The 27,261-nt window shown below is 44.4% G+C and overlaps 5 protein-coding genes across 6 annotated transcripts; 3 read left to right on the top strand and 2 right to left on the bottom strand.

The window, feature by feature from the left end:
• The first annotated feature begins 3,192 nt into the window (after positions 1-3,192).
• LOC120451075 (prion-like-(Q/N-rich) domain-bearing protein 25) lies at positions 3,193-7,536 on the top strand. The gene is made up of 10 exons (XM_039634435.1): positions 3,193-3,282; positions 4,437-4,744; positions 4,819-4,936; positions 5,056-5,670; positions 5,788-5,907; positions 5,975-6,094; positions 6,160-6,564; positions 6,638-6,769; positions 6,834-6,980; positions 7,047-7,536. Exons 1-10 carry the CDS (start codon positions 3,219-3,221, stop codon positions 7,145-7,147), a joined length of 2,130 nt encoding a protein of 709 aa, XP_039490369.1. The 5' UTR covers positions 3,193-3,218; the 3' UTR covers positions 7,148-7,536.
• An 84-nt stretch (positions 7,537-7,620) lies between these two features.
• Positions 7,621-25,325, top strand: LOC120451076 (probable aminopeptidase NPEPL1). Of its 2 annotated transcripts, XM_039634436.2 has the most exons (7): positions 7,621-7,885; positions 7,945-8,160; positions 15,080-16,113; positions 16,183-16,339; positions 18,341-18,517; positions 24,844-24,954; positions 25,033-25,325. In XM_039634436.2, exons 1-7 carry the CDS (start codon positions 7,739-7,741, stop codon positions 25,162-25,164), a joined length of 1,974 nt encoding a protein of 657 aa, XP_039490370.1. In that variant the 5' UTR covers positions 7,621-7,738; the 3' UTR covers positions 25,165-25,325. The 2 variants fall into 2 exon arrangements, with proteins under 2 accessions (XP_039490370.1, XP_039490371.1); XM_039634437.1 differs by lacking the exons at positions 7,621-7,885; positions 7,945-8,160 and adding an exon at positions 13,879-14,065.
• Positions 8,657-9,670, top strand: LOC120451079. The gene is made up of 2 exons (XM_039634440.2): positions 8,657-8,865; positions 8,990-9,670. Exons 1-2 carry the CDS (start codon positions 8,816-8,818, stop codon positions 9,555-9,557), a joined length of 618 nt encoding a protein of 205 aa, XP_039490374.1. The 5' UTR covers positions 8,657-8,815; the 3' UTR covers positions 9,558-9,670.
• On the bottom strand, positions 9,724-11,903 carry LOC120451077 (probable cytochrome P450 304a1). The gene is made up of 4 exons (XM_039634438.2): positions 11,716-11,903; positions 11,408-11,659; positions 10,138-10,994; positions 9,724-10,053 (listed from the first exon to the last, which is right to left on the bottom strand). The coding sequence occupies exons 1-4, from the start codon at positions 11,810-11,812 to the stop codon at positions 9,724-9,726; spliced, it is 1,536 nt and encodes a 511-aa protein (XP_039490372.1). The 5' UTR covers positions 11,813-11,903.
• Positions 12,465-13,773, bottom strand: LOC120451078 (kinetochore protein Spc25). Its single transcript, XM_039634439.1, has 3 exons — positions 13,542-13,773; positions 13,263-13,479; positions 12,465-13,016 (listed from the first exon to the last, which is right to left on the bottom strand). The coding sequence occupies exons 1-3, from the start codon at positions 13,666-13,668 to the stop codon at positions 12,689-12,691; spliced, it is 672 nt and encodes a 223-aa protein (XP_039490373.1). The 5' UTR covers positions 13,669-13,773; the 3' UTR covers positions 12,465-12,688.
• Positions 25,326-27,261: the final 1,936 nt, after the last annotated feature.

Below are 27,261 nucleotides of genomic sequence, written 5' to 3'. Positions count from 1 at the left end.
CTGTTGCCCGCTTTCCTGGGAGGAAATCATTTTGTAGTAAAAACTTGGCTAAGTGCTTGAGAGTAATTTTCTATAATTTGTTTTCGCTGTTCCATTTCGCTATCTTTGGTGAGTAGTGAGTGGGTTTTTCGCCGCGAGAACTTTATGAGCCCTCTAATGGTGCATAGTTTTCATGTCGCGACCGCGACAGTTGAAGGGCGGAAAATTGTTGCTCTGCCAGCGGGTCGAAATACAGATACCAGTTACCAGTGAGCTGTTACCAGTTGGTGTTACCTTTATAATTGCGGCCCGAAGACGTGACTGAGCCACGAGTCGCGTTTGAAGTAGCTCTCGCGCTCTAAGACACTCGAAAAACTGGTGTATATGTCGTAAGTACCACTCAAGCATTAACAAGTTAATAACTTAAACTAAAAATGATTTATTTATTTACACTATTGGTCTTGAGGTTTCTTAGATTATTCCCTATTTATTATTCTTAATGAGATTTATACAATATATATTTTTCACAAAACATTTTTAAAATGAAATATTTAAACTACTACATGTGACATTTCTCCCAGTGTACTCGCCGCCTTCGTCCTGCTTTTACGTTCTCACTTTCTCTTCTGCTCTCACTCTCACTTTTGCGCTGCGCTCTCCATTCGCTGGACATCGCGGAGAGTCGTAAACATACGAAGCCAGAGGAACAGCCATTAGTAGCGGCTTGAAGCTCGCTACGAAAGGATCAAGTTGCGTTCGTCCTTTTTGAGTCGCGCCGCAGAGTCGCGAAGAGAGCTTAATACGGGGAGTGCGCGTAACGAAGTGCAGTGATATTTAAACTAGTGCCCAATTCGCAAGCCAATCGCCAAGAGTAAAACATTCTTTGCAAGTAAATCCAGCCAACTAAAATTGAAGAAACAAAGTAAAGCTGATGCAAGCAGTGTGTCGTGGATATATCTCGATTAAACATCCTTCATTACATAATTGTGCACATTGAGACGTCATTAATTTTAAACATTCTAATGAGTATCGATTCTGGGTGCGAGATGTAAAAACTCATTTCCGTGGACGGGTCATGGAGGTCATCACATTCGGCGCGCCAACGCTTAACGTATTTCGATCCATTATATGCATAACCACACCGAAATCACCAACACACTGAGCAGCCAGCCAACCAATACACAGCCATTAATAGGGCGTCATTTATTACATATCGAATGTGGAACTCATTCCCAATTCGATTCCCATAACCATAACCATCCCCGTATCCATTCCCAGCTAACTAACGAGCCCCGTGGCATGTGTTCTTGAAATCCACTAATTTAGTTTATTATTAGTATTATTTGTTGACTCCCCACCGCTGCCGCCTGCATTAGTTGATTAAAGATGGACTCGAGATGTTGGCCCAAAGCTGGCAGCATTTCTAATCAATGGTACTTTTCAATTATTCAGTGATCCTTTGATGACCTAAAAATACTACTTAGCAGTGATAAGCGCAAAAAAAAGGAGTGTGTACTGTGTATCGGTGTGTGTGTGCCACATAGAAACCAAGGCCGGCGAGGATTAAGCCATCAGCAGCGAAAGGAGAGTCCCTTTAAGCCAAATGTGAGTAGCACAAAATCCCAGTCGGGATCCCACTTAAATGGGGCACTTCAAGTCGATAATTCCAAAGTGCGTCCTTGCACTTGTACCGAATAACTTTGGGCCATATATACAAATCCATATCCGAGTGTATATAAAAACCTGTACATATTGTGTGTAGTTTGGGGTGGAAGGGATATAATTTCTCTTGCACCTGTCGCTGCTCTTTTCACTTCATCGCGTGCGTGGCAAAGCATTTTTATAGCCACAAAATGTCCTTTTACGTTATGTCTCTCAACAAAAAAAAAAAAGAAAAACCACACACAGAAAGAAAAAGCGACAAACAATAACAATAGCAGCCAGCGGAAAAATTGAAACGCGGTCAGGAGAAAGCAACTATCACAGTCCCCAAAGCCCCATTCATTATGGTGAAAATCTGAATGAGTTTATGTTTCGGATGATTCAGAGCCAATATGTTGCAGCTTGCACTGATTGTGCCCAATAATTACCGAAAGGCCGCGTTAATTTAGCCCTCAAATTAAGCCCTTCACATCGATTGCTTTCTATTTCATTTGTGGACACTTTCAAGGTCGCCTCTTGCGACACTCGTCGCCGACGGCGTTCTGCTATTTTTAAACATAATTCATATTGAATTATAAATACCCTACAATTAGCAGTTTATAAAGCCGTCATCCAAAGGAAACCCGAAAATTCCGAAGCGCAGGATCAGGGGATACTAGCCAAAATTGGGCACACTAATTGTTGCCTTCGAAGAACTTCATCTTGGTAGATGGGTATGAAAAGGTCAAAACTGTTTAGTAAATATTCTGCCTTAATGCAGAATTTTAGCAAATAATTTGTCTCTATCTATATAAAAAATGATATATATTAGGTACTTGGTTATGTAAAATAGTAGTATATTTAATAAAGTAGTGTATAGTTATATTTTACTGTTAATAAATATATACAAAATATAAATCCAACTATGTACTAACAATTTAAAGAAAGTAAAACAAAGCTGTATTTTCTTGCTAATTTAACTAATAATTGCAATGGCCAGATAGTTATCAGTGACATCAACTAGATTTTTACCTGACAGCTTTGATTGCCAATTTCGTCTGACAAAAAGTAAACATAATAAGCTCTCTGAAGAGTGATTCATTGATTACCTATTTTATTTAGGAGTAGGCCAAAACAATGTAAGCCAATAATCGATAGGAAATTGCAGTCTCAGCGTTATCAGCTTAACACTTGGACAGAGACGAGATGGGATAACATTTTACTACAACCATTAGGCCGAAGAACAGGTGTGCAAAGCAGGTGTTGGACGCTGATAAGCGCCCTCTTGATACCACCGATACCACTCCAAATGGCCAGCGAACCGCTGGCGGTAGGCCAAATAACTGGGTAATCACTGTGGCTGCAGCCCTGGCAACCAATTCCGGTGACATTTCGCTCACAGAAACTGCAGATAGCGATAATTCAAATTAGGATTATCAGGGAAAACCACCGATTGCCACTGGTTAATCATCGAAGTATGAGTGTTTTTATGGCCGTCACAGAGATAAGATTAACCGGAATCGAGCACTCGATATAGCTGAATCCCCACGCGAAATGGTCAGTTGCCTTTTGGCCATATTAGCCAGCAGTTCGGGAAAATGTCAAACCTCCAATGGTTTCTAACGCTCGGCGTCCTTTCTTGTGCGGTTCTCAGTCCTCAAGGTAACAGAACAGAAAGAAAATAAATAAATAGCGAGAGCGAAATGAAAACAAAAGTCGGGGGAAATCATGTGGCCCAATGTGGCGGCGAGCGATTTCCGGTAATTGAATTAAAGCCACGATTAATCGGGTGTGAGACCATCGAAAGGGCAGCTGACCAAATTGGTGGACAAATAAATGTAGGCGTACGACAGTCATAACATTAAAGAACCACAAGTAATTAATGCAAACGCAATCAAGGTCAAGTACTTTGCCCTATTGACCCCACCACTCAACCACCCAACGCCACCCCATGGAGAGGACTCTCACGAATGTCCAGGTCCCAAGGTCCTTTGCGGTTTGAGAAATTGTTTTGCCGGCCACGGAAAATGGAAATTAAAGTGGCAAAGCGTCCAGCGAAATTCAGCTTTCTCCTTTTCCTTTCTTTGCGTTTCTGTGCTATTGTTATTGTTATTACCATTTTTCGCGTTCACATTGTTGTTGATCCTGTTTTATATGGAAATTTTTTCGATGCCGCAACCTCATCCGGAAGTCGTTGGCGTATACGTAATAAATTGCGGCCCCGACACGTTGCGTGCCAAAAGAAGCTTTGCCCGTCGCGACGCTGGGAATTTTGCCTTTTACAGGGGTAATAATCAGCTGGACAGGTAGATAAGTGGGCGTGGCACTGCCCAGATTGACTAGGATGTTCAGCCAATTACAGATTTATCGGATCAAGAAAGAGGCTTGTGGGGCTATTTTCAAATGTATACCCTGTATACCCTATTTCCTATAATAGTATGGAAATGGCAGAAATTGTATCAGGTTTTAGTATCATTTAATGAGTGTTGATTTTTACTTGCAAGTTTTTTGTTCAAGCGACAAGAAGAACTCGAATATCACAAATATTCCTTTCTAGTTTTTAGTAGTAGCTTTGATCTAAGTAAGATATAAAAGGAATTTTTCTGATTGGAAAATACTTTTTGTGCCTAACCGAAAGCTAATAAAAATCTGCCTAATCAAGTCAGCCCGCTTTGAATAATTAAGCCCGGCCGAAAGTGAGGCACCCGAAACTAGGTCGCCCCGACACATCCGAATGTGTGGTCACAGGCACCGTGGATACGTTAATTTTTAACCAAGCTGGCTGCTGTCCTAACCCATTTATTAACCAATTGCAGGCGACGGCGGCGTGCTGGCCGTATTTTGGCCATGTGAAAGCGCCGCGGACTGCACAGCTGACGGTACTAGCTGCGATTTGGCCAGCGGCCAGTGCGAGTGCTCCACATTCGATACGGTGCTAGCGGAGAACTTCACCCAATGCCTGGCCACGTCCCTCATTGGTGAAAAGTGCGACGACAGCGTCCAGTGCAATCTTATGCCAACGGGGGCCAGTTGTAAAGCCGGGGTCTGCGATTGCGCCGATGGCCAGAACTATCTGCGTGGCAAGTGTCGCCCACTGAACGGACTCGGCGAGTCCTGCGAAACGGTGAGTCCACCAGTCCTCCAACCTTTATCCCTTATATCCCTTATAATGTCGCATGAATACGCATGGTTTCACAGGACTTGGACTGCTATTTTGGCTACGATCGTGCGTCTGTGAGTTGTCAGCAAAACGTGTGCGGCTGTGCAAATGGCTATTATAACAGATATGGAAACATCTGCCGTCGCAAATCAATGGGTATGTGTTAGTAGAGCATTTTTTAATCTAAAGCCATTTTATGATTGCCATTTTTTACTATATATTCCTGCTTATAAGGGGCTCTATAACTAACCAAATTATATATGTGTGAATTTCAGAAGAAAACGATGCCTGCGTCGTTAACGAGGACTGTGATGCACTGGGCGCCGGTGCCGAGTGCGTTGGCCTAGTATGCACCTATGTGGACGAGATCACCACGACTCCGGGTGACGGGGGCGAGGAAACGGAGACGACCAATCCGGGCTCCCCAGAGGATGATTCAACCACAGCGGAGGCGATCACCGAAACCGCCGGGCCTGAACAGGAGACGGCCTTCAGGAGCCGAAGGCAGCTAACCAAGGCCTTTGTACACGCCCCCCCGCCCACTCACAGCGATGCCGCCGCCCAGGTGTCCTTCTCCCAGCTCACCAATGGCGACACCGAGCCGCTCATCTCGCCCCGATCCCACGAGATTGCCGTCCAGACGAGCATCGAGAAGTACGAGCTGAAGGAGGTGGGACGCAGTGTGCGCAATGCGGCCACCACTACCACAGCCACCACAGCCACCGCCTCCACGAGCACCAGTAGCAGGCGCAACTCCAGCCGCAACCAGAGCCACGCCCACGGCCAGCGCCGCCGCTTGCCCGCCCTCTTCCGCTTCGATGACGAGGACATCAAGACCTACTCCACGCTGGGCTCCAGCCGCGATGACGACGATGTCGATGAGAAGAAGTGTGAGTATCAAACGCTAGTTCTGAACTGAAGCATAAAAACGCGAATTCTTGAGTGCTCCCAAGTGAGCCCCTTTAATAATATGTTGAAGATATTATAACTATTTGCTTCCCATTCAGATGGCAGCAGCTGCACGGATAATGGAAAGTCATGCTCGGGTCTGCCGCACTCGATCTGTTCCAAAAATATTTGCCTATGTCGCCAGGGCTACTATGCCCGCAATGGCAAATGTTTCGCCGGTGAGTAAAATGGATGTTTTGCTGCATAAGTCTTTGAACTAATAAAAATGAAATGAAAATTCTTCAGAACTGGGGGAAATCGCGGAGAGCACGGACGAGTGCGAGTACGAGTTCGATGAGGTGACCAAAACCTGCAATTGCCAAAAGAATTATTTCTACGAGCGGGATCTGCGCAACTGCAGAAAACGTAGGTGGCTCCATTGAAGGCTTCTGAATCCGTTTAATACTGTATACCCTTCTCCACCAAAACAGCCATTCAATACCACTTGTCCTGCACCTCGAACAGCCAATGCAGTCCATTCGGAGCCTCCTATTGCCATCCAGAGATCCCGAGGAGGTGCACCTGCGAGGAGTACGCCCTCTACGATGCCATCAAGCAGCTGTGCGAGTACAAACAGGGCCTGGGAGCCGAGTGCGAGTCCAACGATGCCTGCCCAGTGGATAACTCCCTCTGCTCCAACCGCGTGTGCGTTTGTGCGGATAGCTACTTTGAGAAGGATGAGCAGTGCCTGCGGGGCATCGGTGCCGACTGCTCGGTGGAGGATGACTGCCTAGTTGAGAACACCGTCTGCCAGGAGAAGGACGAGGAGGATCAGTCGCGCACCTGCCAGTGTCGGAAGGGATATGTACACTTCAAGGATCAGTGCCTAAAAGAAGGTTTGTACCCGAAAGCTGAACGCCGGCAATAGTTACTCTTATACTTATGCTCTCATTACACATATTATTACAGCCGAGGAGCTGGAGGACGAGTGCGTCGACGATGAGCAGTGCAAGCCACTCCTGGCCAGCTGCAATTCGGAGGGCAAGTGTGGATGCAACGATGAGCAGCACGAGAAGAACGGAGTCTGTGAGAAGAAGCGAGGTAATTGAATCCCCTCGATTTGTATAGTTATTTAATAATTATATGTGACTTTGCAATCCTGCAGAGCTGGGGGAGTCGTGCACCAAGGCCACAGAGTGCTATGTAGAAAAGGATCCCGAGAACGTGGAGTGCCGCAACTCAGTGTGCCAGTGCAAAATTGGCTACTCGGCCAATCAGAATCAGTGCATTCGTGTGATGCCCAATAAGAAAAGTAAGTGTGGCTAATTAACCGATTGATTTGGGTGGATATTTATGTTAAATGTCGCGCTATCCACAGATTCTTCCGGTAGACCCAGTGCTCTCAAAATCATCACCTTCATGCTGATTGGCTCTGCTTTCCTGATCACCAGTGCGGCCATAAAGCAGGCCTACTACTAAATCTAGTCCCTTTTAAACGCGTTGTGGGGAATGGCGAGGATAATCGAAGGAGGGGCTGGCCAAGGACCCCAGGGGGGTAATTGGGGATCGGCGGGTGTGGCGGGAGGGGCCAGTATTAGCCAAGTTACTGGCATGGATGCAAGTCCATGCGCAACGTGAATATAAATCAATTAGTCCGTAAGCTGATATTAAGGAGTGGAAGCAATATTTGGAGAAGGGTCCCCGGAACGACTCTCGCTTATCTGATACGGCTAAATGTAATGACAAATTATTTATAAGTTTGAAGTTAAACCGCTTGTTGATAGGCTAAGCGAACAGTTTTTAACCAAATTGTAATATACATCATAATAAACTAAGGCCAACGAAGAGTTGTGTATCAAATCCAAAAACTGAAATTTATCATTAACCAGTTGCCCTCTCGAATGAAAACCGAGTAGGTTTGAGATTACCTTCATTACCTACCATTATTTCAAAAGAGTAGCAGTAGTAGAGTAAATTCTATTTTTCACTTTCTCAACGTAAAATCTTTTGTACGACTTTTTAGTTTCGCACCTCAAATTTTAGTTCGGTAGTAAATAAGTGTAAATTGGTATGGAACCCTATCCAAACGGCTATTTAAGTTTCACGGTTGAAAAGCATCTTGAATCTCGGAACGTCCCAATGGAGGACGCACTGCGTCAGGGAGCGGAGTGCTGGAATGCGTTAGGTTCGCGAGAAAAACGCCAGTACCGATCGAAAGTAAGTTCCATAAGAGTATGCATTTGCCCATGAATCGCATGCTCATAAATACCCTGCAGTACCAGAAACGATGCCTCAACAAAAGCTCCACTTCGCGTCATCGACGCAAGCCGGAGAAACTCAAACGTATGGGCAGCTGCCGCAGGGCCATAGTTCCCAAATGTGCCCGGAAGCCCAGATCGCCGGCCTGCCGGCCAAGGAGCTCCAGGTATTCCCGGAAGTGCGGCTCCATGCGTTCGACTCGTAAATGCATGCTGAAGAAGTCACCAGAAGGGGTAAGCCAATCTTATGGTGTAATATTTACACACCACCTAGCATTTATCATCATGCATTTTAAGCATCATATAAAAATATAAAAATGAAATGATATTTAAAGAACATATAAAAGAATTTACATATTATTGCTGTTCCTATAAATCATACAAGGGTTTATTCAACTTCGGCGTGGAGAAACAAACTTGCTATCTTATCAGTTATTCACTTTTTAATACTAAAAGTAAGTCACCTTGCTATCAACTTCTTTCCGCGCTTCTTCTCTTTTCGTGGACACACAATTATTTTAAAATAACAACGTTATCTTGAAGTGTGCTATTTTATGTGTGTTATCAGCTCGGCTAATAAAACAATCAGGAGTAATTTGACCACAGCTTATGATTTATATTCGGCTTGCGTTGAGTCGCGCGATTTTCCTGTCAAATGTCTATAAGGGCCATATAAAGTGCACATTTAGAAGCATTCGAATTTGATGTAGAATCAAGGGGCTTGGAAATAGCTGTCAGTAGTACAGAAGCTCATTTGCACTCAAATCCAAGAGAACAGGAAAACAGTGTCAAATATTTCTGGGGGAAATTTCCGAGTACAAATAGGTCAAGTTGATTTTGTTGAGAGACAATTGCTGAACTGAATTGCCTATAAATTTCAAGTCTCAAAATGTCCTACAATTGCCCGGTTCATGATAAGGACTCCAGTGCCTTAACCATGTAAGTTCGGCCAAGAATATTCGATATCCGTCTTTGCCCATTTCCTATGTGTTCAAATACGTGAATATATATCGGATATAGACAATTTCTATATTCCTTGTGTAACAATGTGGTTCGCATACAGTACCAGGTCCCCAAACTCGGACGACGCCAAGATCGCCATGTGCGCCTGCTTGGAGTTGGCCAACTGTCAGGCTGAAAACTGCCAGCTGAAGCAGAAACTGATCGAGTACCAGGCCAAGATCTGCAGTCTGGAGCAGCTGGTGTCCACCATTGCGGAGGAGCAGCAACAGATCCTCAAAGAAGTGGTCGAGTTGCGCAAAGAGACTCGCGCTGCGCCGATGGATACCGATGGAAACGAGGTGGAACCTTCGGCCAACCCATCCGTGGTGTATCAGGGCGATCTCGAGGATGAGGATGGATACATGCCGGATTCTGAATCCGAGGACGACGGTATCCGGTCTCCCGTCCTCTCAACACATTCTTCGATGGCTTCGCTGGTTTCTTTGAGTTTCTCATCCACCAGCTCCTTGGAGCAGAACACATCTAATGATAGCTCAGATTCTGAATTCATTCAAGCTTTTTATAGCGAAAATGAGGAGAATTTGGAAACCGCTCTCATTCCAGTCGCATCTTCTCCGGAAGTTTCGACGCTACTGAGTTACACTTTCGATTCCGATGGCGAACTATAAGCCAACTCGCATAAGTACATATACGTGAATGCTAAAATAAATAGTTCCTTGTGCATCATATAGCAATATTGGGAAATATCCTCGAAAAACGTTTATGCAAACTAATATCTAAATAAGTAAAGTGACTTTGTCCTAAAATCAGTTAGCTCTACTATATTGGACACATTCAATGTCGATCCTGCAGTAGCACCCAGAAATCGGGTGGCGAAATAATCAGTCCGTTGAGGTTCTGGGAGAGATCGGGCAGCCGATCATCGGGGCCCAGGACGAAGTTAAAGTGCTGGCACATAGTCGCCGTCATTAGGAAGAGCATGTTGCGCGCAAATGTCTCGCCGGCACAGAGCCGCTTTCCCGCTCCAAAGGGCAGCGAGACATCCAGCTTCAGGCTGAGCTTGCCCTCCGCGTCCAGGAACCTCTCCGGCCGGAACTGCTCCGGATCCGACCAAACACGGGCGTCCGAGTGAAAGGCATACAGGCTGGGCACGACAATGGTGTCCTTGGTGTAGATAGTGGAAAATAGTCAGGGTTATAGATAAGTAGTTTGTTCAAGGGAATAATGTTCAATTGGAAAATTTCTAACCTTGGGTATCCGGTAGCCCAGCAATTCGGTGTCCTCCAGTGCCTTGTGCGGCACATCCGAGGGAACCAGCGTTTCGATGCGCAGACCCTCGCGAACAGTGGCCTCCGTGAAGGGCAGGTTCTGGCGATCCTCCAGGGTGGGCAGACGTCCGCATCCCACCACCTCGTCGATCTCGCTCTGCATTCGCCGGAGTACTGCCGGGAATAGCATGAGATACTGGACGAGGAGCGATAGCTGCACTCCGATGGCAGTGAAGGCCGGAAAGGAGAAGTCGACCAGGCCCATGATCAACTGATCCCGGTTGAAACCGTAGCCCGGACCTCGACGCATCTCAGCTATGTAGACATCCATGAAGTTGCGCTCCACACCCTCTTCGTAGCTGTCCATATACTTATCCACGAAGTCGGCGAAGAACTGGCGCACAAACAGGTTGGCCTCATTCAGCTTGTTGTAGCCACTCCATTCGGGCCAAATGTGCCGGATCCAGGGCATAATGCTCAGCAGCCTGCCGTAGTCGTCCGCATTCCGCTGGAACTGCATGCCCATCTGGCAGAGCTTCACCAAGCGGTCCATTTCCTCGCGACTCAGGCACTCATTGTACACAATGTGAAAGTGAGAGTTGGCCGAGAAGGGATTGAAGAGGAGCGGGAGGAGCACGCGGTATCCTCCCGGTTTCACCATCTCGTGCTCATGCGGATACTTCGGACCGTTGCGAATCAGATCCAGCATGTCGTTCAACTGTTCCTGGATGACCAGCTCCAGTTGGTCGAATCGCCGTCCGAAGCCAAAGTCCCTCAAGTAACGCAGGATGAAGCGACGCTGCTCCTTCCACAAGGGGCCATCCTGGAAAAAGATGCCTGCAAAGGGCAAGAAAAATTGATTAGTAATGTTAAATAGCAATTAATGGTTAGTCTTATCAGTCAAGGCGGCAAAACAAAGTCAACTACTTTGTTAATAGGCGTCAGAGCATACAGTCGTGCTAATCAAAATATGGAGAGTTAATAATACAATATGATAACTAATAACTTACTAATTATGAACATACAAATTTTATACACTGATTGTTCTAAGCTAAAAGAGAGCTATAAAACATCACAAAGTCAACAAGATTTTACTTTCTTCGGCTGAAGTGCGCCAAGTGTTAATCGTTTTCGAGCGATAAGAGTGTTTTGTTCGCCAGCCGCGACAATTAATTACCGCTTGACCCCCTTATTATTTCAACAACGCCATACTATGTGTTCACAATCGCTGGCGATTTGATTGGACCCACCTCGCACATCTTGGCCGGGATCGCGCATGGCGGCCGCAAAGAGCTTGGGCCGACCATCGAACACCTGGTTGTTGAGGATCTGGCGCACGCCATCCGCGCTGTGGACAACGGCCACGGGGTAGGGACCCACATAAAGTCCGATGATATCCGACTTATACCACCGACTGAGGGTCAGAGCCGCCTTGTGCAGGTACTTGAAGTTGAGGATCAGCATGAAGAGGTAGCTGCCGAACATCGGAATCCTTGGAGGACCTGTGAATAATCCTATTAGCGTCAGAGCTCCAAGGCCTCGCACATCCAAATCGAACCGGGTGGAAAGCCGCAGGGTCGACCCACTGCATATCGATACGAAAGGAAGAGGGACACCGCGGTGCAGATCGCCAGGAGAATTTCCGTGATCATCATGGATTCCGGACACCAACTGAACCCGTGGCTGCGGTGCGGCTGCGTTTTTGTAGCCACGACTTATCGACTCAAACTTTCGCCGGACAATAGCAATTGAGCAACGCCAATCTATATGGATCGCTGTTTATTCATAGATCGGTTAGTCGGTGGCACTGCGAGGCGCTTATGAATTTTGAGATTTCTAGATTAACACCAGCCGCCATGTCAAAAGCTCTGAGATAATCAGAAGTTAAATCTTTAAAAAGGGGCTGATAAATTAGGTATTTTCTTTTTTGAATAGCTATGCTACAGATTATGCATTTGGAAAGTACCCAAACATATTTTAAATATATATGTAATACCTTTTAAAGCAAAACACCTCTAAAACAAAAAAATAGTTTATCTTTTAAGCATTTGAAAAACCAATTTATCAAATTAGTTTAGATTTTATTTTTGAGTGCGTCGTAAATGTAATTAAGTGTGATACCAAGACCAGTAAGACTTTTAATTTGAAACTATTTCATTCAATAACTGGTTTCCAACCAACTGACATTGAAGTCATTCGTGACATCTCCTACTCTTGACTCGCCTAATGACGATGTCTCCTAAAAGATTTAAGCTTTCGGTAAAGATATGAATATGATATTATCAGATTTAAGCAAAAAAGCGAATCTTATCGTAAAAAGTCGGTATATGTATAATTAATAGTGCATTTAAGAAGTTACAAGGTGTACTTAACGCGCTAAAAATAAATACTGTAATCCAAATAAGACCTAATTTGAAAAGATTAGTTCTCAATTAGACGTATCATTAGTCGGCAACTATTTATTATGCCGAATTAAAGTGTTTCATTGGCAAAGGGGCATCCCCAGGCCAAGCAAATCATTTAATCGGAAGTCAGGCCTGATGACTGGTCGGCGAGGTGAGATCGATCTCAATTATGGACTTGCAATTGGCTGCTTCCTTAGGCGGAGTAGTGGGATCACGTGCCTCCATAGCCACATCCATGGCCAGCGAGACGAGCTGTTGCCACTGCGACACGTCCACATTTAGGCTCTCGAGGTGCTGACAAAGTGAGTCCAGTCCTTCCGCATCGGTCGCATTCAGATCAAAGGGTATCAACTGGTCGCGCTTATCGCCACGGAGTACAGTGACACCCTTCACACGTGCCGGCAGCGCCTCATGATTTACATAGGTTCCTGTTGTCTTCGACAGCGTGTGAATCCTATAAAATTAAACAGACTATCAGATATTGCTCTCTTTATTATAACTGACCGCGTTACAATTCGGTTTGTTTTGAACAAAACCGAGTAACTTCCGTATAAGTCAATGCTTGTTGCAATATTATTAATATGGATACACTGGTATATTAGGACAATTTAACCCTTTTATCTTGTATTTTCTAGACCAGATCTATAAAGACCGAAGAAGTATTAGCTTCCCATTCTTACTAATAGAATGTAATGCTGACCTTTCCATGATTTCATTTTTCCGCTGTCTAGCCAGCATTTTCCGCTGTTTAATCTGATCTTTCATGGCCGAATTTCGAAGTTTGGTGGCCTCCAGTTCTTGAGCAAGATCCTCCATGAAGGAAACTCGCTTTTCCAACTCCTCCCGCCGCTCCATGACAACTTTTTGCAACTTTCCCACTTTCCGCTGGTGGCGCAAAACTGCTTCTTTGACATCCACTAAAATATTTAGTAATAGAGCAATTAATGTGGTTAAATAGAGATAAATTCCGCCAACTCACATAAATTGCTGTTGAATTTATAGACCTTTTTGATGAATTTCCCCTCGAGTGCTTCCATGCGAATTTGCTTTTCGTACAATGCCTTTACGCGCCTTTCGTAGCTCGATTCAGCCATAATTATTGCCATTTTAAAACTCAGCTTACTGCAAATAATTACAATCTTTAAAAATTCAGCGCCGTTTATGCCTTCCAGACGCTTGTTTTGCTTTCCAGTTAGAGGTGGTACTCGCTGTTAGGAAAGACACTTCCACGACTGTAGCAGGGCTGCCAGGCTGAAAGGAAAATGTAGTGTGCCACTTATCGATAGTTAACATCGACTTATCGATGTGCTGTCACATCTCTAAGAACCGGCAAGCAAAAAAATTGCAAGTCAAATTGGCAACGAAAAACTTAAATATTAAATCAGCAACTTTTGCAAACTTATTTGCAATTTCTAAAGCAGGCACTTAATGCGTTTGCTGCTCGGCGTCCAGGCAATACGCAACCGTCTCGCTCGCACCTACAGCACCGGCCGCTTTAAAAAGGTAAGCTACAAAAAGGCAGCAAATGTGCAAAAAACGTTTTGCAAATGAAAAAATCGCGAACAAAGAGTCTAAAAATAGAGAATATAGAATGTGCACAACATCTTTACATATTTCTACATATCGGCTGTCCAGTCAAAACCAATTGAAAATAAACAGATTAGATGTTTACCCACTTTTCGCATTCGGAAGCCGCGAATCGGTCAACGACCCACTTGTTGTTCTTGTTGTCAAGGTCACGCTGGCATTAACGATTTCAAAATTTAGATCGGTTTTTGTGCACATGGATATCTAGCTTATGAAGCCCATTAGAGTTTATCGAGCACCGTAAAGATATGTGTGGAACGATTTCTTTCGTGGTAGCTTATGTTTTCATTGCCTTGCCACTGTAAAACTGTAAAATTTATGCCTAAAAGTTGAAAATATAATTAATACATTGTTCTTGTACCAAAACTTATAAAAACAAGAATTTTTTAAATAAAATAATATTTCGGAAGCTATTATAGAATTAGGTAAAACTATGAAAATTATATGAAGATAATTATGAAACGCGTAGTAATACACTTTTTATATATACCTACTTCTGAAAATATATGGTAACTAGGTGGCTTCTACAATTCCAAATTGCCGCTACCTTCCTTCATGCTATGCTCATTTATCCGAAAATCAACGTTTAAATCTTAAATATGTGCATAGGTCATACTTGTATCTCTTCTTATGGTTCCCCTGCTACACTGTATCCGCTTACAACCGATGAGTTACCCCTGCTTGTCCAGATGGCCCTACCCAATCCCCAACGCCACTGCTTATCTCGCCGGTTTAGCTCTCGTGATTTATGGGTGGCTGCATCCACTGACCGCCCCTGTGGTGCGAAGTCGTCGACTGATAAGCAAGTGGGCCACTTGTAGCGGTAAACGGCAGATTAGCACCGATAAGATAATACCACTGGGATTTTACTAGCATTCCCGGGTCTTAAAACTTGAATCTTTATTCATTCGCACCAATATTTTTTTACAGATGGCCACGGACGTAAAGTTTAACGAATCGCTAGGCTGCAGTGATCCGCAGACACATCCGGTCCTGATCATCGGCCAGCTGCGCCATCTGAATCTGCTGAAGTTCAGCCATCTAGAGAGCAAACTCAGTCCACGCGTCACCGAGGAGACCTTCCTGAATGCCGTTGCCTGTCTGCATCCGGCGCCCACCGATAAGGTGTCCCTCTACCTCGATGTGGCCACCGTGGCTGCCCTGCCATTGAAGGCCTCCAGGCACAATACCGCATCCCGGGCTCATGCCATCACTCGTCTGGTGAAGAACCATGTGCTGAACGTTTCCGAGGAGAGTGTGGTGCTGGTTTGCGAACGGGAGAATCTATTCGCCAGCGCCTGTGCGGTGGTCCGGGCTTTTCCCCTCTATTCCCGCAAAACGGGCAATCTGCTGGCTTCCAACCAGCCCAAGCAAAGTTTTGGCTGCGGAGATCAAAGCGATGGAAGCACGGATTCAGTACGCAACGTAGTCAATGTTGAGTTTGTGTTAATCAACAAGGATGGCGGCATTGAGAGCGAACCTTTGACAGAAGACGAACTAAATTGCCTGAATGAGACCACCAGAGCAATTCGACTGACTGCTCGCATTGTAGATATGCCCTGCAACGAGATGAACGTGGACCACTTCATTCAGGCAATCGAAGATGTAGGCAAGGAGCTGTGCATCACGCCAACAATAATCCGTGGCGAGGAGCTGCGGGAGCGTGGATTTGGCGGCATCTACGGCGTGGGCAAAGCTGCGGCTGTGCCGCCTGCACTCGTTGTGCTCTCCCACGAACAGAAGGGCGCCCAGGAGACCATCGCTCTGGTCGGCAAGGGCATCGTGTACGACACCGGTGGCCTTAGCATCAAGGCCAAGACCGGCATGCCCGGAATGAAACGCGATTGCGGCGGAGCGGCGGCTATTCTCGGAGCCTTTTACGCGGCTGTCCAATGCGGATTTAAGGATAACTTGCATGCGGTCTTCTGTCTGGCCGAGAACTCCGTGGGTCCAAATGCCACTCGGTGGGTTTTACAATCAGTTTAGCCTTTAGTGGATTAGCCAAGTACTAATGTTATCACTTTTGTATGCAGTCCCGATGACATACACACTCTTTACTCTGGCCGCACAGTGGAAATCAACAACACGGATGCCGAGGGCCGCTTGGTGCTCGCCGATGGCGTTTGCTATGCCAACAAGGATCTGAAGGCCAACATCATTCTCGACATGGCTACATTGACTGGAGCTCAGGTGAGGCACACTATGAAATTTTTATTGCGCCCTGTTTTGATAAAAATGTGCCTAACTCGTGATTAGTATTATTATACAAGTTTCCAGTTTAATCCATTAAATTTATTTTAGCGTGGGAATGTGCACATAAGCGCATACAGAATTAGTATTTTTTCTTATAGTTATTTTTTTATTTTAATTCTATTTATATTCATCGATTGTCCGAATATAAAAAAAACGCCATTACCATTTGTACAGCACAATGTTAGCAATGAAAAAAAAAAGGAAAAGATGTCATTGAATAATTTCTAATAATTTACTGAAACAATCGGCTTCATGGATTGACCGATTTTTACCTGCGAGGCTGCAATTAGTTGCCAACTTTCTTTCTGCCCCTCTTAATCGCATTAAAGGCAGCAATTCACCGGATTGAATTCACATTTCTGCCACTAATGCAGCCAGCAAATTATGTTGCCAGTGTCCAAGGTAATTTCAGTTTCGAGAGATCTTTGCGCCAGGTAACTGGGGACTGGGAACTGGGAAACGGCGGAGTGGGCGGCCTTGGATGTACTGGCACCGCTGACTTGTTATGCGAGAATTTATGCCACGCTTTATAAAAGTCACGAGGTTAATTGGAAAAATAAATTGCAAATTTGGTTTTCGCTGGCAACTTGGAGGAATAGCAGCGCCAGCATTGGCAGACCAACAGAGGCAAAGGATCCGCCGATTGTGGTCGCTTTCGGGTTGCATCGTTGTGATGTGGGTTGGGGGTCGGGGGGCGTGGCAGTGGCAGTGGGCTGTGGGCGGTGGGTGTTTCGCTTTCCATTGCAGCGGAAAGGGGGACGGCGAAGGGGAGCAACTGAGTAGCTGCTGCGATGGCGCACAATTACCATAAATCTTGGCTGCAATTTGCTTAAAATATGATGCCAATTTACGTTATTTGTGGTTCGATGGGAAATAAATCGAAACCGGTCAGAGGGGCGTGGCATCTGGGCTCTTTTTTTTCAACCCCGACCCAAAAGTTGCATTGTTCGCAGCGAAATTCCTTTGGTTACCCAGCCTAAAAGTGGCACAAAACATCGTGCCGCGCCGCTCTTCTAAACATTTCCTCGTTTTGCCATTTTGTTCAGAATTTCGTTCGTTTTTGGTTCGCTTGTTGTGCTTAATTTCATTACACCCAGACACACACCTAGACGGGATGCAATAATATTAATTGCCAGCATTGGGGCAACTGCCACTGCTACTGCCACTGCCACTTCCACAGCCGCTGCAGGAACAAAAAGCAGGCAACCAACACTTTTTCGCTTTTACATTTTATGTTCCTGCTGCCTTGTTACACCTTTTGCAGTTGTTTTCTGCTCTGTGACGGCTACTGTATGCACTTGGAGAAATGACAACTGTCTCTCTTATAAGTGGAAAGTAAAGATAGACTTTTACAATTTAAATAGAATTTTTTTAAAGAGTTGAACAGTTAACTTGTTTAGTTTATATAACGATGCAGAAACATCTGATTAAATATAATAATATTAATATTCTGATTAACATATGTGTGAGTGACGTTCCCAGTGTTTTTCGCAGTGTAGTGCTGCTGCTGTTGCTCCTGGCAGTGATGCCAGAGCTGCCAGTGCTTTGTTGCAGCTCCTGGCGCTGCCTTTATTTGTCCAGCAGCAGTGGAACACGCGCCGCGGAGTGCTTGCTTTTTGTTTGGGTGTTGCTCGTGCTAAATAACCTTGCACCTTTTTATTGCCAGCCGCGTCGGAAGCTCGCCATTTTCGTGCACCCTCTGCCCAGCAGCCATTGCCCCTTGCCCATACCCCCTTTGTCTTTATCCTAACATTGTTAGTTGGTGTACAGTTTTATTGCTGGCATTTGGTTGATTGTTGCTTGTTTTCTATCAAACGCTCCCCAGTGGGTGCGAAACCCATTCTTAACTATATGCCCACCCAGTAGGTCCTTGAATATTTCATTTACTATTTTTCGCATGCACTATATCCCACATTTGCCACTTTATTCTCATTCCAGGGCGTTGCAACAGGCAAATACCATGGTGCCGTATTGACAAACTCGGAGACATGGGAGGCAAAGTCGTTGCAGGCCGGACGCAAATCCGGCGATTTATTGGCGTCCATAATTTATTGCCCCGAATTGCATTTCTCGGAATTTGCTTCGGCCATTGCTGATATGAAAAACTCGGTGGCGGTAAGTACTTTTCCTGCTCCATTAAAAACTGTTTTTCGAAGTGCTAACTGATAAAAAAAAAATCCAATGGACGTAAGGATTTTTTTATATTTATTTTTCGTAATTTTATCTTAGTAAATTCTAGAACCTTAAAGTGAAACCTAAACTCTTAGTTTAAGAACTTTTTTGTGTATCCTATCTGTACTATCTGCGTTTGCCATTTCATTGTGGTATCTGCAGCTACACCTTGCTGCCTTTTTCTGTGGCAGATAGACTTTTAGATTTTCAGAGGTTTGCACTGAATCGATGACCAAAAGTAACTTAATTTATGCATTATCGAAGACAGCCGTGCTGTGAACTTTGCCGGCCGCCCGCATTATTCGATAGAAAGCGAGTGACTTTGAGAAAGTTTTAATCAAGTTTCGGTGTAACTTTATTCATTTGTTTTCAATTCATTTTCATTTTGCGTTTTCCCACATCGCCACACATAGAAATCCACTGTCTTTTGCACTCTCCGGATATATTTTACACACATTTTTAATTAACTTTATCGCTTGCACTCAATGTTGTTCTTTTGCCTTACACTCGACCGCATCGTTGTGGAAAAATGATGAACGTCATGTTTGGTTTAAAGATTGATTAGTATTACTCTGATTTATGCCGCACACACACCCAGGCAGACACACCCTCCCGCACCCTCCGACATTCGCATGTATCAAAAACTTTGGCGTTCAATCTACGCCACCAGCCACTTTCGCAGCCATTAGAAAGGCCAGCCAGAGCCGGAGCCAGAGAATCCTGGAGAGGAATGCTGCGGTGCGGCGAGGGTGGACGGCGATGGCACTAGGTGAGCCATAAACCCATCTCTGGCCCATCTCTGGGCACTGGCCACCGGAGCAAGGTGCGTTGTTGCCCCGGGACTCTCCTGCTCCATTCGGTTTGGTTCAGTTTGGTTCGGTTCCAGTTCCTGCCACAACAACCAACCAAATCGAGTTACCTTATTGTACGTCGCAAGCGCCTCGGATCAATGGTCATTCATCATTGTCACGCCGTGGGCGGATTGGGCGGTGGATGAATTGGAGGATTGGGTGGATTGGGCGGCGTGGAGTTTTGGATTGCCGTGGTGAGGTGCCAGGAGCGGACAGGACTGACTGGCTGGTCGGTTGGTTGGTTGTCTGGATGGTGCGTAGATGCCGAGCAGGTCAAGTGGCGTGGCAATTTTGGCTACCTGCCAATCGCCCACGCTGCCACCTTTCGATAAGTACACCGTGAGAAAAATTAGTCAAACATGTCATATCACTTGTGATATACATTTAAGAGAAATTGAGCCATGTTCAATCTTTTTGGTATAACAGGAATAGTTTAAATACGGTTTAGTTCACCACAATATGTATCGCAAAATAGCTGAATAATGAATGTAGTTTAGAATCAACAAGTATTCCAATCTAAATAGGAACTTAGGTTTAATATATAGTCTTACAATTTTATTGTAATTCAGTTTCGATCTTAGTGCTTAGCTGCAAATTCATTTATTGCACGTAAAGTTATTCATTTACCCCAATAATTGTTTAGTTTTTCAAGGGTTATTTCCCCTGTGTCTTTTTTGCACGCTGACTGTTTGATTTTTCGTCAGGCTGCTCTATCTCGCAGTTTGAAAAAATGGGAATCAAGTCAAAATATCACACCGTTGCAGGATGGCCGTACCACCCACACACACACACACACATACACACACAATACACCGCACCTCTTAACCCTTTGATGCCCCCCGTGCTGCAGTTGATGTGACAGCGCCGCGCACTTTGTCAATGGTGTCTGTGATAAAGTGTTTTAAATTCCAAATGCATTCAACGTTAAATGCGAAAAAGGTGAAATACCAGCCCACCCATCACTACCATTACTACCCATCACCGTCGTCGCATTTTTTCTGGCTTTTGCGCTCTACACCCACACCAACCCATACCAGCCGTATTTTCTGCTTTTTTTTGGTCTTTCGGGTGTCTTTTCCCCTAGTTTGCCACTAAATGGAGGGATTATGAGTGTTGTTAGCGGTCGCCAGGGCGCTTTGTTGGCCGCTGGCTTTGGTTTTCAGTCTGGCTTTGGTTTTCAGCTCATTTGGACAAGACCCAGCACGAGCCGGTGGTCATCTGGCCAGGTGATGATCCCCCACCCTTAAATAACGAATTCCCATTTGTTTTTCGCCCTTTTCGAGTTGTGATCCCCATGGTGCGTGGTGATATCTGCGGCTGTTGGCTGTCAGGAGGGATCTGTGTCCTCGTTTTAAATATGCTGCGTATTCGCGAATTAAGCGAAGCCATTTAAGCCGGTAATTAGGAGGTTCTCGTTTTTTGGGTCAAACTGCAGGAATCGATGGTGGTGGAAATTCGCTCTGTTCAGCGACCACTTTTAAATGGCCATTTTTGCCATAGTCTGTTTGTGGTGCTGTGAATGTGCTGCCAGCTTCAGCGTTTTAATAATGGCAATAAACATAATCGTATTTTTTTACAATGAAGTATTGCAAAAAGATATTACAAATATATCTTCATTTTCTAAAGTATTTAAGCTTATTCCATACTCGTCTTAGACCATTAAATTGGACTGTTTGTGATACCGAAATTATTATTTTTAAGAATACAAATAATACTGAAAGTATGTTTGCCAACTTAATTAATTTTCTATGAACCCAAATGTGTGCAGTAACAACTGAGTAACTGCTCATTAAATTTGAATAGTCTGCAAATAACTTTTCAGTTGCCTTTAAGCTTTAGGCCGTTTGCTTTTTAAAACCAAATTCCCTCTTCCAGTCCACTGAGCAGAAGCAAACAGAAAGTGAGAAAAATAAAAATAATATTATCCCGAATTTCGACAACTTTATGACCCTGAGACGACGGTCCGACCTAGAAACCATCCAACCATCCATCCATCTACTCATCCATTCAACTGGCTTCTGTCGAGTAAATCAGACTCGCAGGCTTCTGTCTGCGGCTTTCTTTTCTGCTTTCGTGGTGGAAGGACTCCAAGGTGCGGTGTCATAAGTAAAACATAAGCAACACGGCGGCGGGACAATAAAATTTGCTTAAACATTTCCAATTGTTTCTCAATTTCCCGACGTCGTCGTCGCACAGGAGGAATCTAAGTCGAAAGTTACTCGACGTTTTATGACTGTGAAATTTTCCCATTGTTGGTAATTGATTTTTATGTTAAATCGTAAAAAGCTGTTCCCCGTCTTTCTTGGCGCGGAGGGGCATGAATTTTAGATAAACCCATTCCGGGGCAGCAACGTGTTGCAGTCTTTTGGCCGCACACGCGGCGTATGCGTAATTGTTTTTGTTTTCGTATCCCACTTCAGTTGATTTTTATTGGGCGTCGACATTTTAAATTCAATTGTACGGCGACTTTTTACGCGGTTTAATGAATTAAATTGAACTTTTTATGTGGCAAAAGTTTTTTACGGCACGACCTCCAGGCGCCGAGTATTTCATCGTTGTTGCGGTTATGCTTAGCCGGGGTTAAGTTTTTTGATTAAAGCCAGCCGCAGCAGTTTATAAATAAAGCCCAAGCTCAGTGGTCCAAATGCGGAGCTTGCCATGGAGATTTGTCGTCTGCTCTTGAAAAAAAGGGGGCGGTGGAAGTCACGTAATTTGCGAAATGATCCCCATTTCCGTTGCCTACTTGAAGGGGCGGCGACTTTGTTAACACAAATCTTTCCGCTTGATATTCCTCGGTTTCCGTTTAACTTTCTCTATCGCCAGAGATGCCATGAGCTTACTTTAAAATCGGCATATGTAAAACTGAAAAAGAAGGGGGCTTTTACCATAAAATTAATTTTTGTATCAGCAAATACGAATATCTTAAACTTAAATGAAATCATTACATATTTTTCTAATTTGTGTATAGCTGTTAGAGGTCGAAAGGGCATCACCAGAGTTTTCTAATATTTTCCCTTTTCCCCACTGTATTTTCTTTTTCTATGAAAATATATATACATATATACACATTTTTGTGCGCTCTTTCCTGCGGCGAGAAAGTTTTTAAAGCGCTAGCTGCGACATTGTGAAAATTGAATAAAAATTGTAGCCGCCTTCAGCGAAACCATTCGATGGCATTGATGGCAAATCCTTTTCAGTGCTCGCCTCGATTATTGAATGAATGCGTAATTGATACTGCAAACTGCTTGATGCCACGGGGCGTGAATCGGTCACCGATGTAATCTCGCGATACCCCCGGCATTTATACATTCTGGCAGTTATCACAGACCGAATATCACTAACCACCGCCTCGAATGTGAGACAATGTCGCCGGCTGGCTAATTTCTATTCAAGTTAATCGCAAGTGGGGATGTTTAAGATGCGAATACGGATGAACTGTCGTATATTTCGGCGGGGTAAATGCCACAGGGCGGTCCTCGAATGGTCACGTTCTAAACCGCAATTAGTCGGCGACCCATTGTCAAACTCTGGTGGAGATTTGGGTCGGGTGCGTGGGGTGGATGGTTGCGATGTTGCTTCGTTATTTACAAAAGGCCTAGTCAGATACAAACTCACATCATCGGGCTCACACACGCACACACAATCAGGACGGGTCTAATGCAATCAATGTTAATGACATTATGTTGACAAATGTTTGCCATTATTGATGAAAGGCGGACTCGATTCGACTGGATTCGATTCGGACTGAATGCCCCATGTGCGTGAGTGCTCTGATCAGTCTTGGCAAAGGTTAAACATTTAATTAGCGCCACAGTTACATCGCGACCTTGTTGACATTTCCTATTTGCGCGTAATCCCATCTCGACTTTGTCAAAGTTATAAAAACATGTCGTTGGGGGTGCGTACGATACTTAGACTAACATCGAGATGAAGATCATTAAAAATACATTTAAAAATTGAGAGATTGAGAAATTGTCAGATCAGATTGAGAAAAATCAGATCATTTAATGTATTCAAAAGTTTAAACTGCAACAGCAACTCAGCGGCTTACCACTTCCGTTTGCCATTCAGTAAATTGGCTCATTGGGAAACATTGCGTTCGAAAAGTTTTGGTAGCACACACTACAGGCAAATCAAACCAAAGTGAAGCAGCCACGACATGCCGGCTATGTGCACCATCGGCCAGAGAAGCTTCAGCCGCAAGTTTCATAACAAAAGCGGGTTATTAGCAGCAAAACCGCCAAAAGCAGTACCTCCACTGTTCGGAGAAGAAATGCACTTTCGTCAGCAGCGTCAGGAACAACTGAAACTGGAACAATAGATGCACTGAAAGATATTCAATAGACCATTATTTCTATAAAGATTTTAGATGCATAGTTAACTCTTTAACCGTCTTCGCGATTCGTGTGGTTTTCAGATAAGCATCTGATATTTATTTTAAACTCTTAGCTCTAATGCGAATATATTATTTGCAGTTCCAGTTGTCCAATTTGTAAAATATTTTTCATGTGTGAGAGGAGGCAGTCTTCATTCTTCAAGTCTGGTTCTGCGATTTTGGGCTCTGGGTTCAGGGCTCTGTTGCTTCAATGGACTTTTGACTTCCGCTTTTCGACGTACGATGTTTGCACGTCCCCTGCGAATGTGTGTGTATGTGATTTTCATCTTGAGGAGGAACTGAGCGCGTTGTCATGTAATTTTCGCAGCACTGCATCCCCGAGTTGTCCGCTCGTCCTGTCGTCCTGCTGTCCTGCTGTCCGCTCAATTCCGTGGCTCCTGCTGCTGAAGTCTGCCAGTTAACTCCTTTTTTTGGCCAACTGTCAGCAGAGTGTTCGCATGTGTGCGTTGGTTCTTCCTTTATTTGGCCGGTCCCAACTGTCAGTGTGTGAGTGTGTGTGTGTGCATGTTCAAAGTGTACTTTATGTTTGGCATTTAAGCGCTGCAATTTCCGCTCAAGTTAGTAGAGCGACTGCTTCCGCTACGCAGCTGCCAGTGCATGGCATATAATTTAGGCATTAGCACACCCAGACTTGCTGCTAGCGAGGGGCGTTTCAGAGGTAAAGCAGATAATATGCGTTTCTACTGAATATACTTGTTTGAATTATCGAGAAATTAGTGTGGTCTAATAGGTAAAAATTTCATTAAAAAGTTTCTGATAAATAAACAAATACAATTTTCTTTTCAAGCGAACCTCGTTGGTTCATCCATCTCTATAAATATATTTTCTTGTTGCGCTGCACCACAGGACGCTTTTTTAATAAAGCGACGCCAAGTTTTGCTTGTTGCATGCAGCACACCACATCCACATCCTCATCCACATCCACATTCACATCCACACCAGCAAAATGCTCCTCGTAAAGCAATATATATATATATATATATGTCACCATGTCTAACTGAGATTTCCCTTCCGCTTTGCAGGATCGTCAGAACGCCCAATCCTCCTGCGCCGGCCTCTTCATTGCCGCTCATCTCGGCTTCGACTATCCCGGCATCTGGATGCACGTCGACATGGCCACGCCCGTTCATTGTGTAAGTGATTCTATCCGGCAGCTATCCGCTTTATAATTATTTCCCTGCCTATTTAATATGATTTTTGCTCTGTTTTAGGGGGAGCGTGCCACTGGCTACGGCGTTGCCCTGTTGCTGACCCTCTTTGGTGGGCACACTGACTCCAAGCTGCTCCAATCCATCGCCCCCACCGACGAGGAGCCTCCCTCGAAGCGCCTGTGCCGCGATTAACTCAGCCTGCCTTTTCCTGTGCCACGTGCCTGACTGGATTAACATGCATTTCTATAATTTTCTTTGTCCAATTGAGCTCCGGCATCAGAAGTCACTTTGTGTAGCCGACAGGCATTAAAAAATCAATATTATTTAGAAATACAAGAAGTACGAAATTTAAATGACTGTGTTTGGAATGTGGTGGCTGTAATCTAACTTTAGCTTTATTAGGTTATCAAATGAGTTACATAATTTCCTGGTTTAATCAAATCCACTCCAAGTTGGTTGTGTTTTTTAAGCCAATTTAATTTGCAGTTTGTGTAGTTAACATGCTAAAGAACCCAGTTCCATGTCCACGTGTAGTTTGTTCCAGCTTTGTCTTTGCCTGTCACTTTGTCCTTTGTCTGTTCAATTAAGCGACACTCTGGCTGCTGCTTTGGTGTTGCAAGTTGGTGTTGCTGCTGCTGTCGTTGCCAAGCGCCTGACATCTAAGTGGATTCATCAGGCGCGGCATGGCCATTGCCATTCTCATCATCGTCAGCGTGATCATCACCAGAGCTGGCATTTTCTTTGCCGACAGTGCAATTGTGTCCGTGGCAACCATTCCCATTCCCATCACTATCACTATCACTATCACCATACCATACCATTCCATTCCCGCCGACAATACAAATTAAATTGCAACATCATTGTGCCACGTCGTCACCGTCGTTGCAATCGCATCACATCGCATCGCTGCCGTCTTTGTTGCCTACTTTTGTGCGCTCCGGCGCTTCACGCTCGCGAGTTTGTCAGCTGTCAGAGAGGCGGCAGGTGGGTGGTGAGTGGTGGGTGGTGGGTAGTGGGTGTTCGGTCGTAATGCCACGCCCACCCCTCAGGCAACGCCCACCGACTAATGCCAATGCCGTGCACTTTTATTTGCTGAATTACCCGAACATCCGCCCGCCTCCATTTTTATTTGCTTTGTTATTCCATTTGCTTTTTGGGGGGCGAAGGCGCCCCTTTGCGCTTTTATTGTTTAATTAGCTTGAAATGCGTTTATTTTCATTCGTAAGTGCTGTAAACAACGCGTCAAGCGAGGCTATATATAGGGAGATATATATATGTTTCAGGTGATTTGTTAAACCCTAGTAATTCTGCACCTTGCTACCCTTGAGTATCACTATTCCTCCATTCCGCTTAAGCCAGCAGGAGCAATTGCTCTAGCAATTGAATGCTGTAAGTGCAGTTAACATTCCACAGTGGATTTCAAGTGTATTTACCCCTTTTAATGGCTTAGTTCGTGCTTAATCCTTTTGGCGGATCGGGTGAAGTCCTCTTTCAGCAAGGTAACAATATCGAGAGCATTCAATTGTGTTTAGGCGGCTTACAGCCGTTCAAATAGGTTTGCGATATAACTGAAAAAAGAAAGTAGTTGATAGAAAGTGTTGTATATTTGAACGGGCTCGTTAAATTTTGTAGCTTAGAACAATGAAGACCGGTAGATTATTTTGGACACGAAAAAGACCACAAATATTTTATAGTATTTAACTGATTTGCATAATTCAATTACCAAACATAAACTGTTGCCAGCTTAGCAGGTGGAATTATTTGAGCTTTGTGTTAAGCCAAATTATAACAGCTTTTTATTTAATGTTGATGTTGACTTATAAATTTTTAAGTAATTAGTAGCCATTGTTAATTTAATAATGCTAATGCCCTCGCAGTATGCACACATTTGACGTACATAGTTGTATAAATAGTTGAAAACTTATTTTGCATCGCCTAAATTAATTGGGAAACACAACCACGACATAGCTGCTGCCTCACATGCCAGTGAATTCCAAACAGCCATGAAATCGGATTGTTGACTGCATATACATCACTCATACGACGCGTTGGCGGCAAACGATCGACCTCGACCCCGTTGAGATTGAACCCTAAACGGCTTACCAGCGGGGCTCAAGGCAAGTGGTCGATGGACGACGCAGCAGACACCATCTATACTCCCTGGAAATCGGCCATAAATATCTTCACACTGCCATTTGGACAACAGACTTTTAAGTGCACTTGAAACAAAACTTAACCCAAATTTTCCTCCAAAAGTGTTAAAACAATGAACAAATAAAAACAATTAGA

The sequence above is a fragment of the Drosophila santomea genome, chromosome 3R (assembly GCF_016746245.2).
Source record: "Drosophila santomea strain STO CAGO 1482 chromosome 3R, Prin_Dsan_1.1, whole genome shotgun sequence".
NCBI classification, from domain to species: Eukaryota; Metazoa; Arthropoda; class Insecta; order Diptera; family Drosophilidae; genus Drosophila; species Drosophila santomea.
This window is presented reverse-complemented; position numbering and strand designations above follow the sequence as displayed.

Excerpts from the sequence above, each read along its gene's own strand:
- LOC120451078 (XM_039634439.1), bottom strand. The coding sequence starts at position 13,668 with ATGGCAATAATTATGGCTGAATCGAGCTACGAAAGGCGCGTAAAGGCA. Across the intron at positions 13,480-13,541 it reads TAAATTCAACAGCAATTTAT|TGGATGTCAAAGAAGCAGTT; the intron begins GTGAGTTGGCGG and ends TAAATATTTTAG. Across the intron at positions 13,017-13,262 it reads AAAAATGAAATCATGGAAAG|GATTCACACGCTGTCGAAGA; the intron begins GTCAGCATTACA and ends TTAATTTTATAG.
- LOC120451076 (XM_039634436.2), top strand. The coding sequence starts at position 7,739 with ATGGAACCCTATCCAAACGGCTATTTAAGTTTCACGGTTGAAAAGCAT. Across the intron at positions 16,114-16,182 it reads GTGGGTCCAAATGCCACTCG|TCCCGATGACATACACACTC; the intron begins GTGGGTTTTACA and ends TTTTGTATGCAG. Across the intron at positions 24,955-25,032 it reads TGGCCACGCCCGTTCATTGT|GGGGAGCGTGCCACTGGCTA; the intron begins GTAAGTGATTCT and ends GCTCTGTTTTAG.
- LOC120451079 (XM_039634440.2), top strand. The coding sequence starts at position 8,816 with ATGTCCTACAATTGCCCGGTTCATGATAAGGACTCCAGTGCCTTAACC. Across the intron at positions 8,866-8,989 it reads GACTCCAGTGCCTTAACCAT|TACCAGGTCCCCAAACTCGG; the intron begins GTAAGTTCGGCC and ends GTTCGCATACAG.
- LOC120451077 (XM_039634438.2), bottom strand. The coding sequence starts at position 11,812 with ATGATGATCACGGAAATTCTCCTGGCGATCTGCACCGCGGTGTCCCTC. Across the intron at positions 10,995-11,407 it reads TCCCGGCCAAGATGTGCGAG|GCATCTTTTTCCAGGATGGC; the intron begins GTGGGTCCAATC and ends TGCCCTTTGCAG. Across the intron at positions 10,054-10,137 it reads TGGGCTACCGGATACCCAAG|GACACCATTGTCGTGCCCAG; the intron begins GTTAGAAATTTT and ends ATCTACACCAAG.
- LOC120451075 (XM_039634435.1), top strand. The coding sequence starts at position 3,219 with ATGTCAAACCTCCAATGGTTTCTAACGCTCGGCGTCCTTTCTTGTGCG. Across the intron at positions 5,671-5,787 it reads CGATGTCGATGAGAAGAAGT|ATGGCAGCAGCTGCACGGAT; the intron begins GTGAGTATCAAA and ends CTTCCCATTCAG. Across the intron at positions 6,095-6,159 it reads TCTGCGCAACTGCAGAAAAC|CCATTCAATACCACTTGTCC; the intron begins GTAGGTGGCTCC and ends CCACCAAAACAG.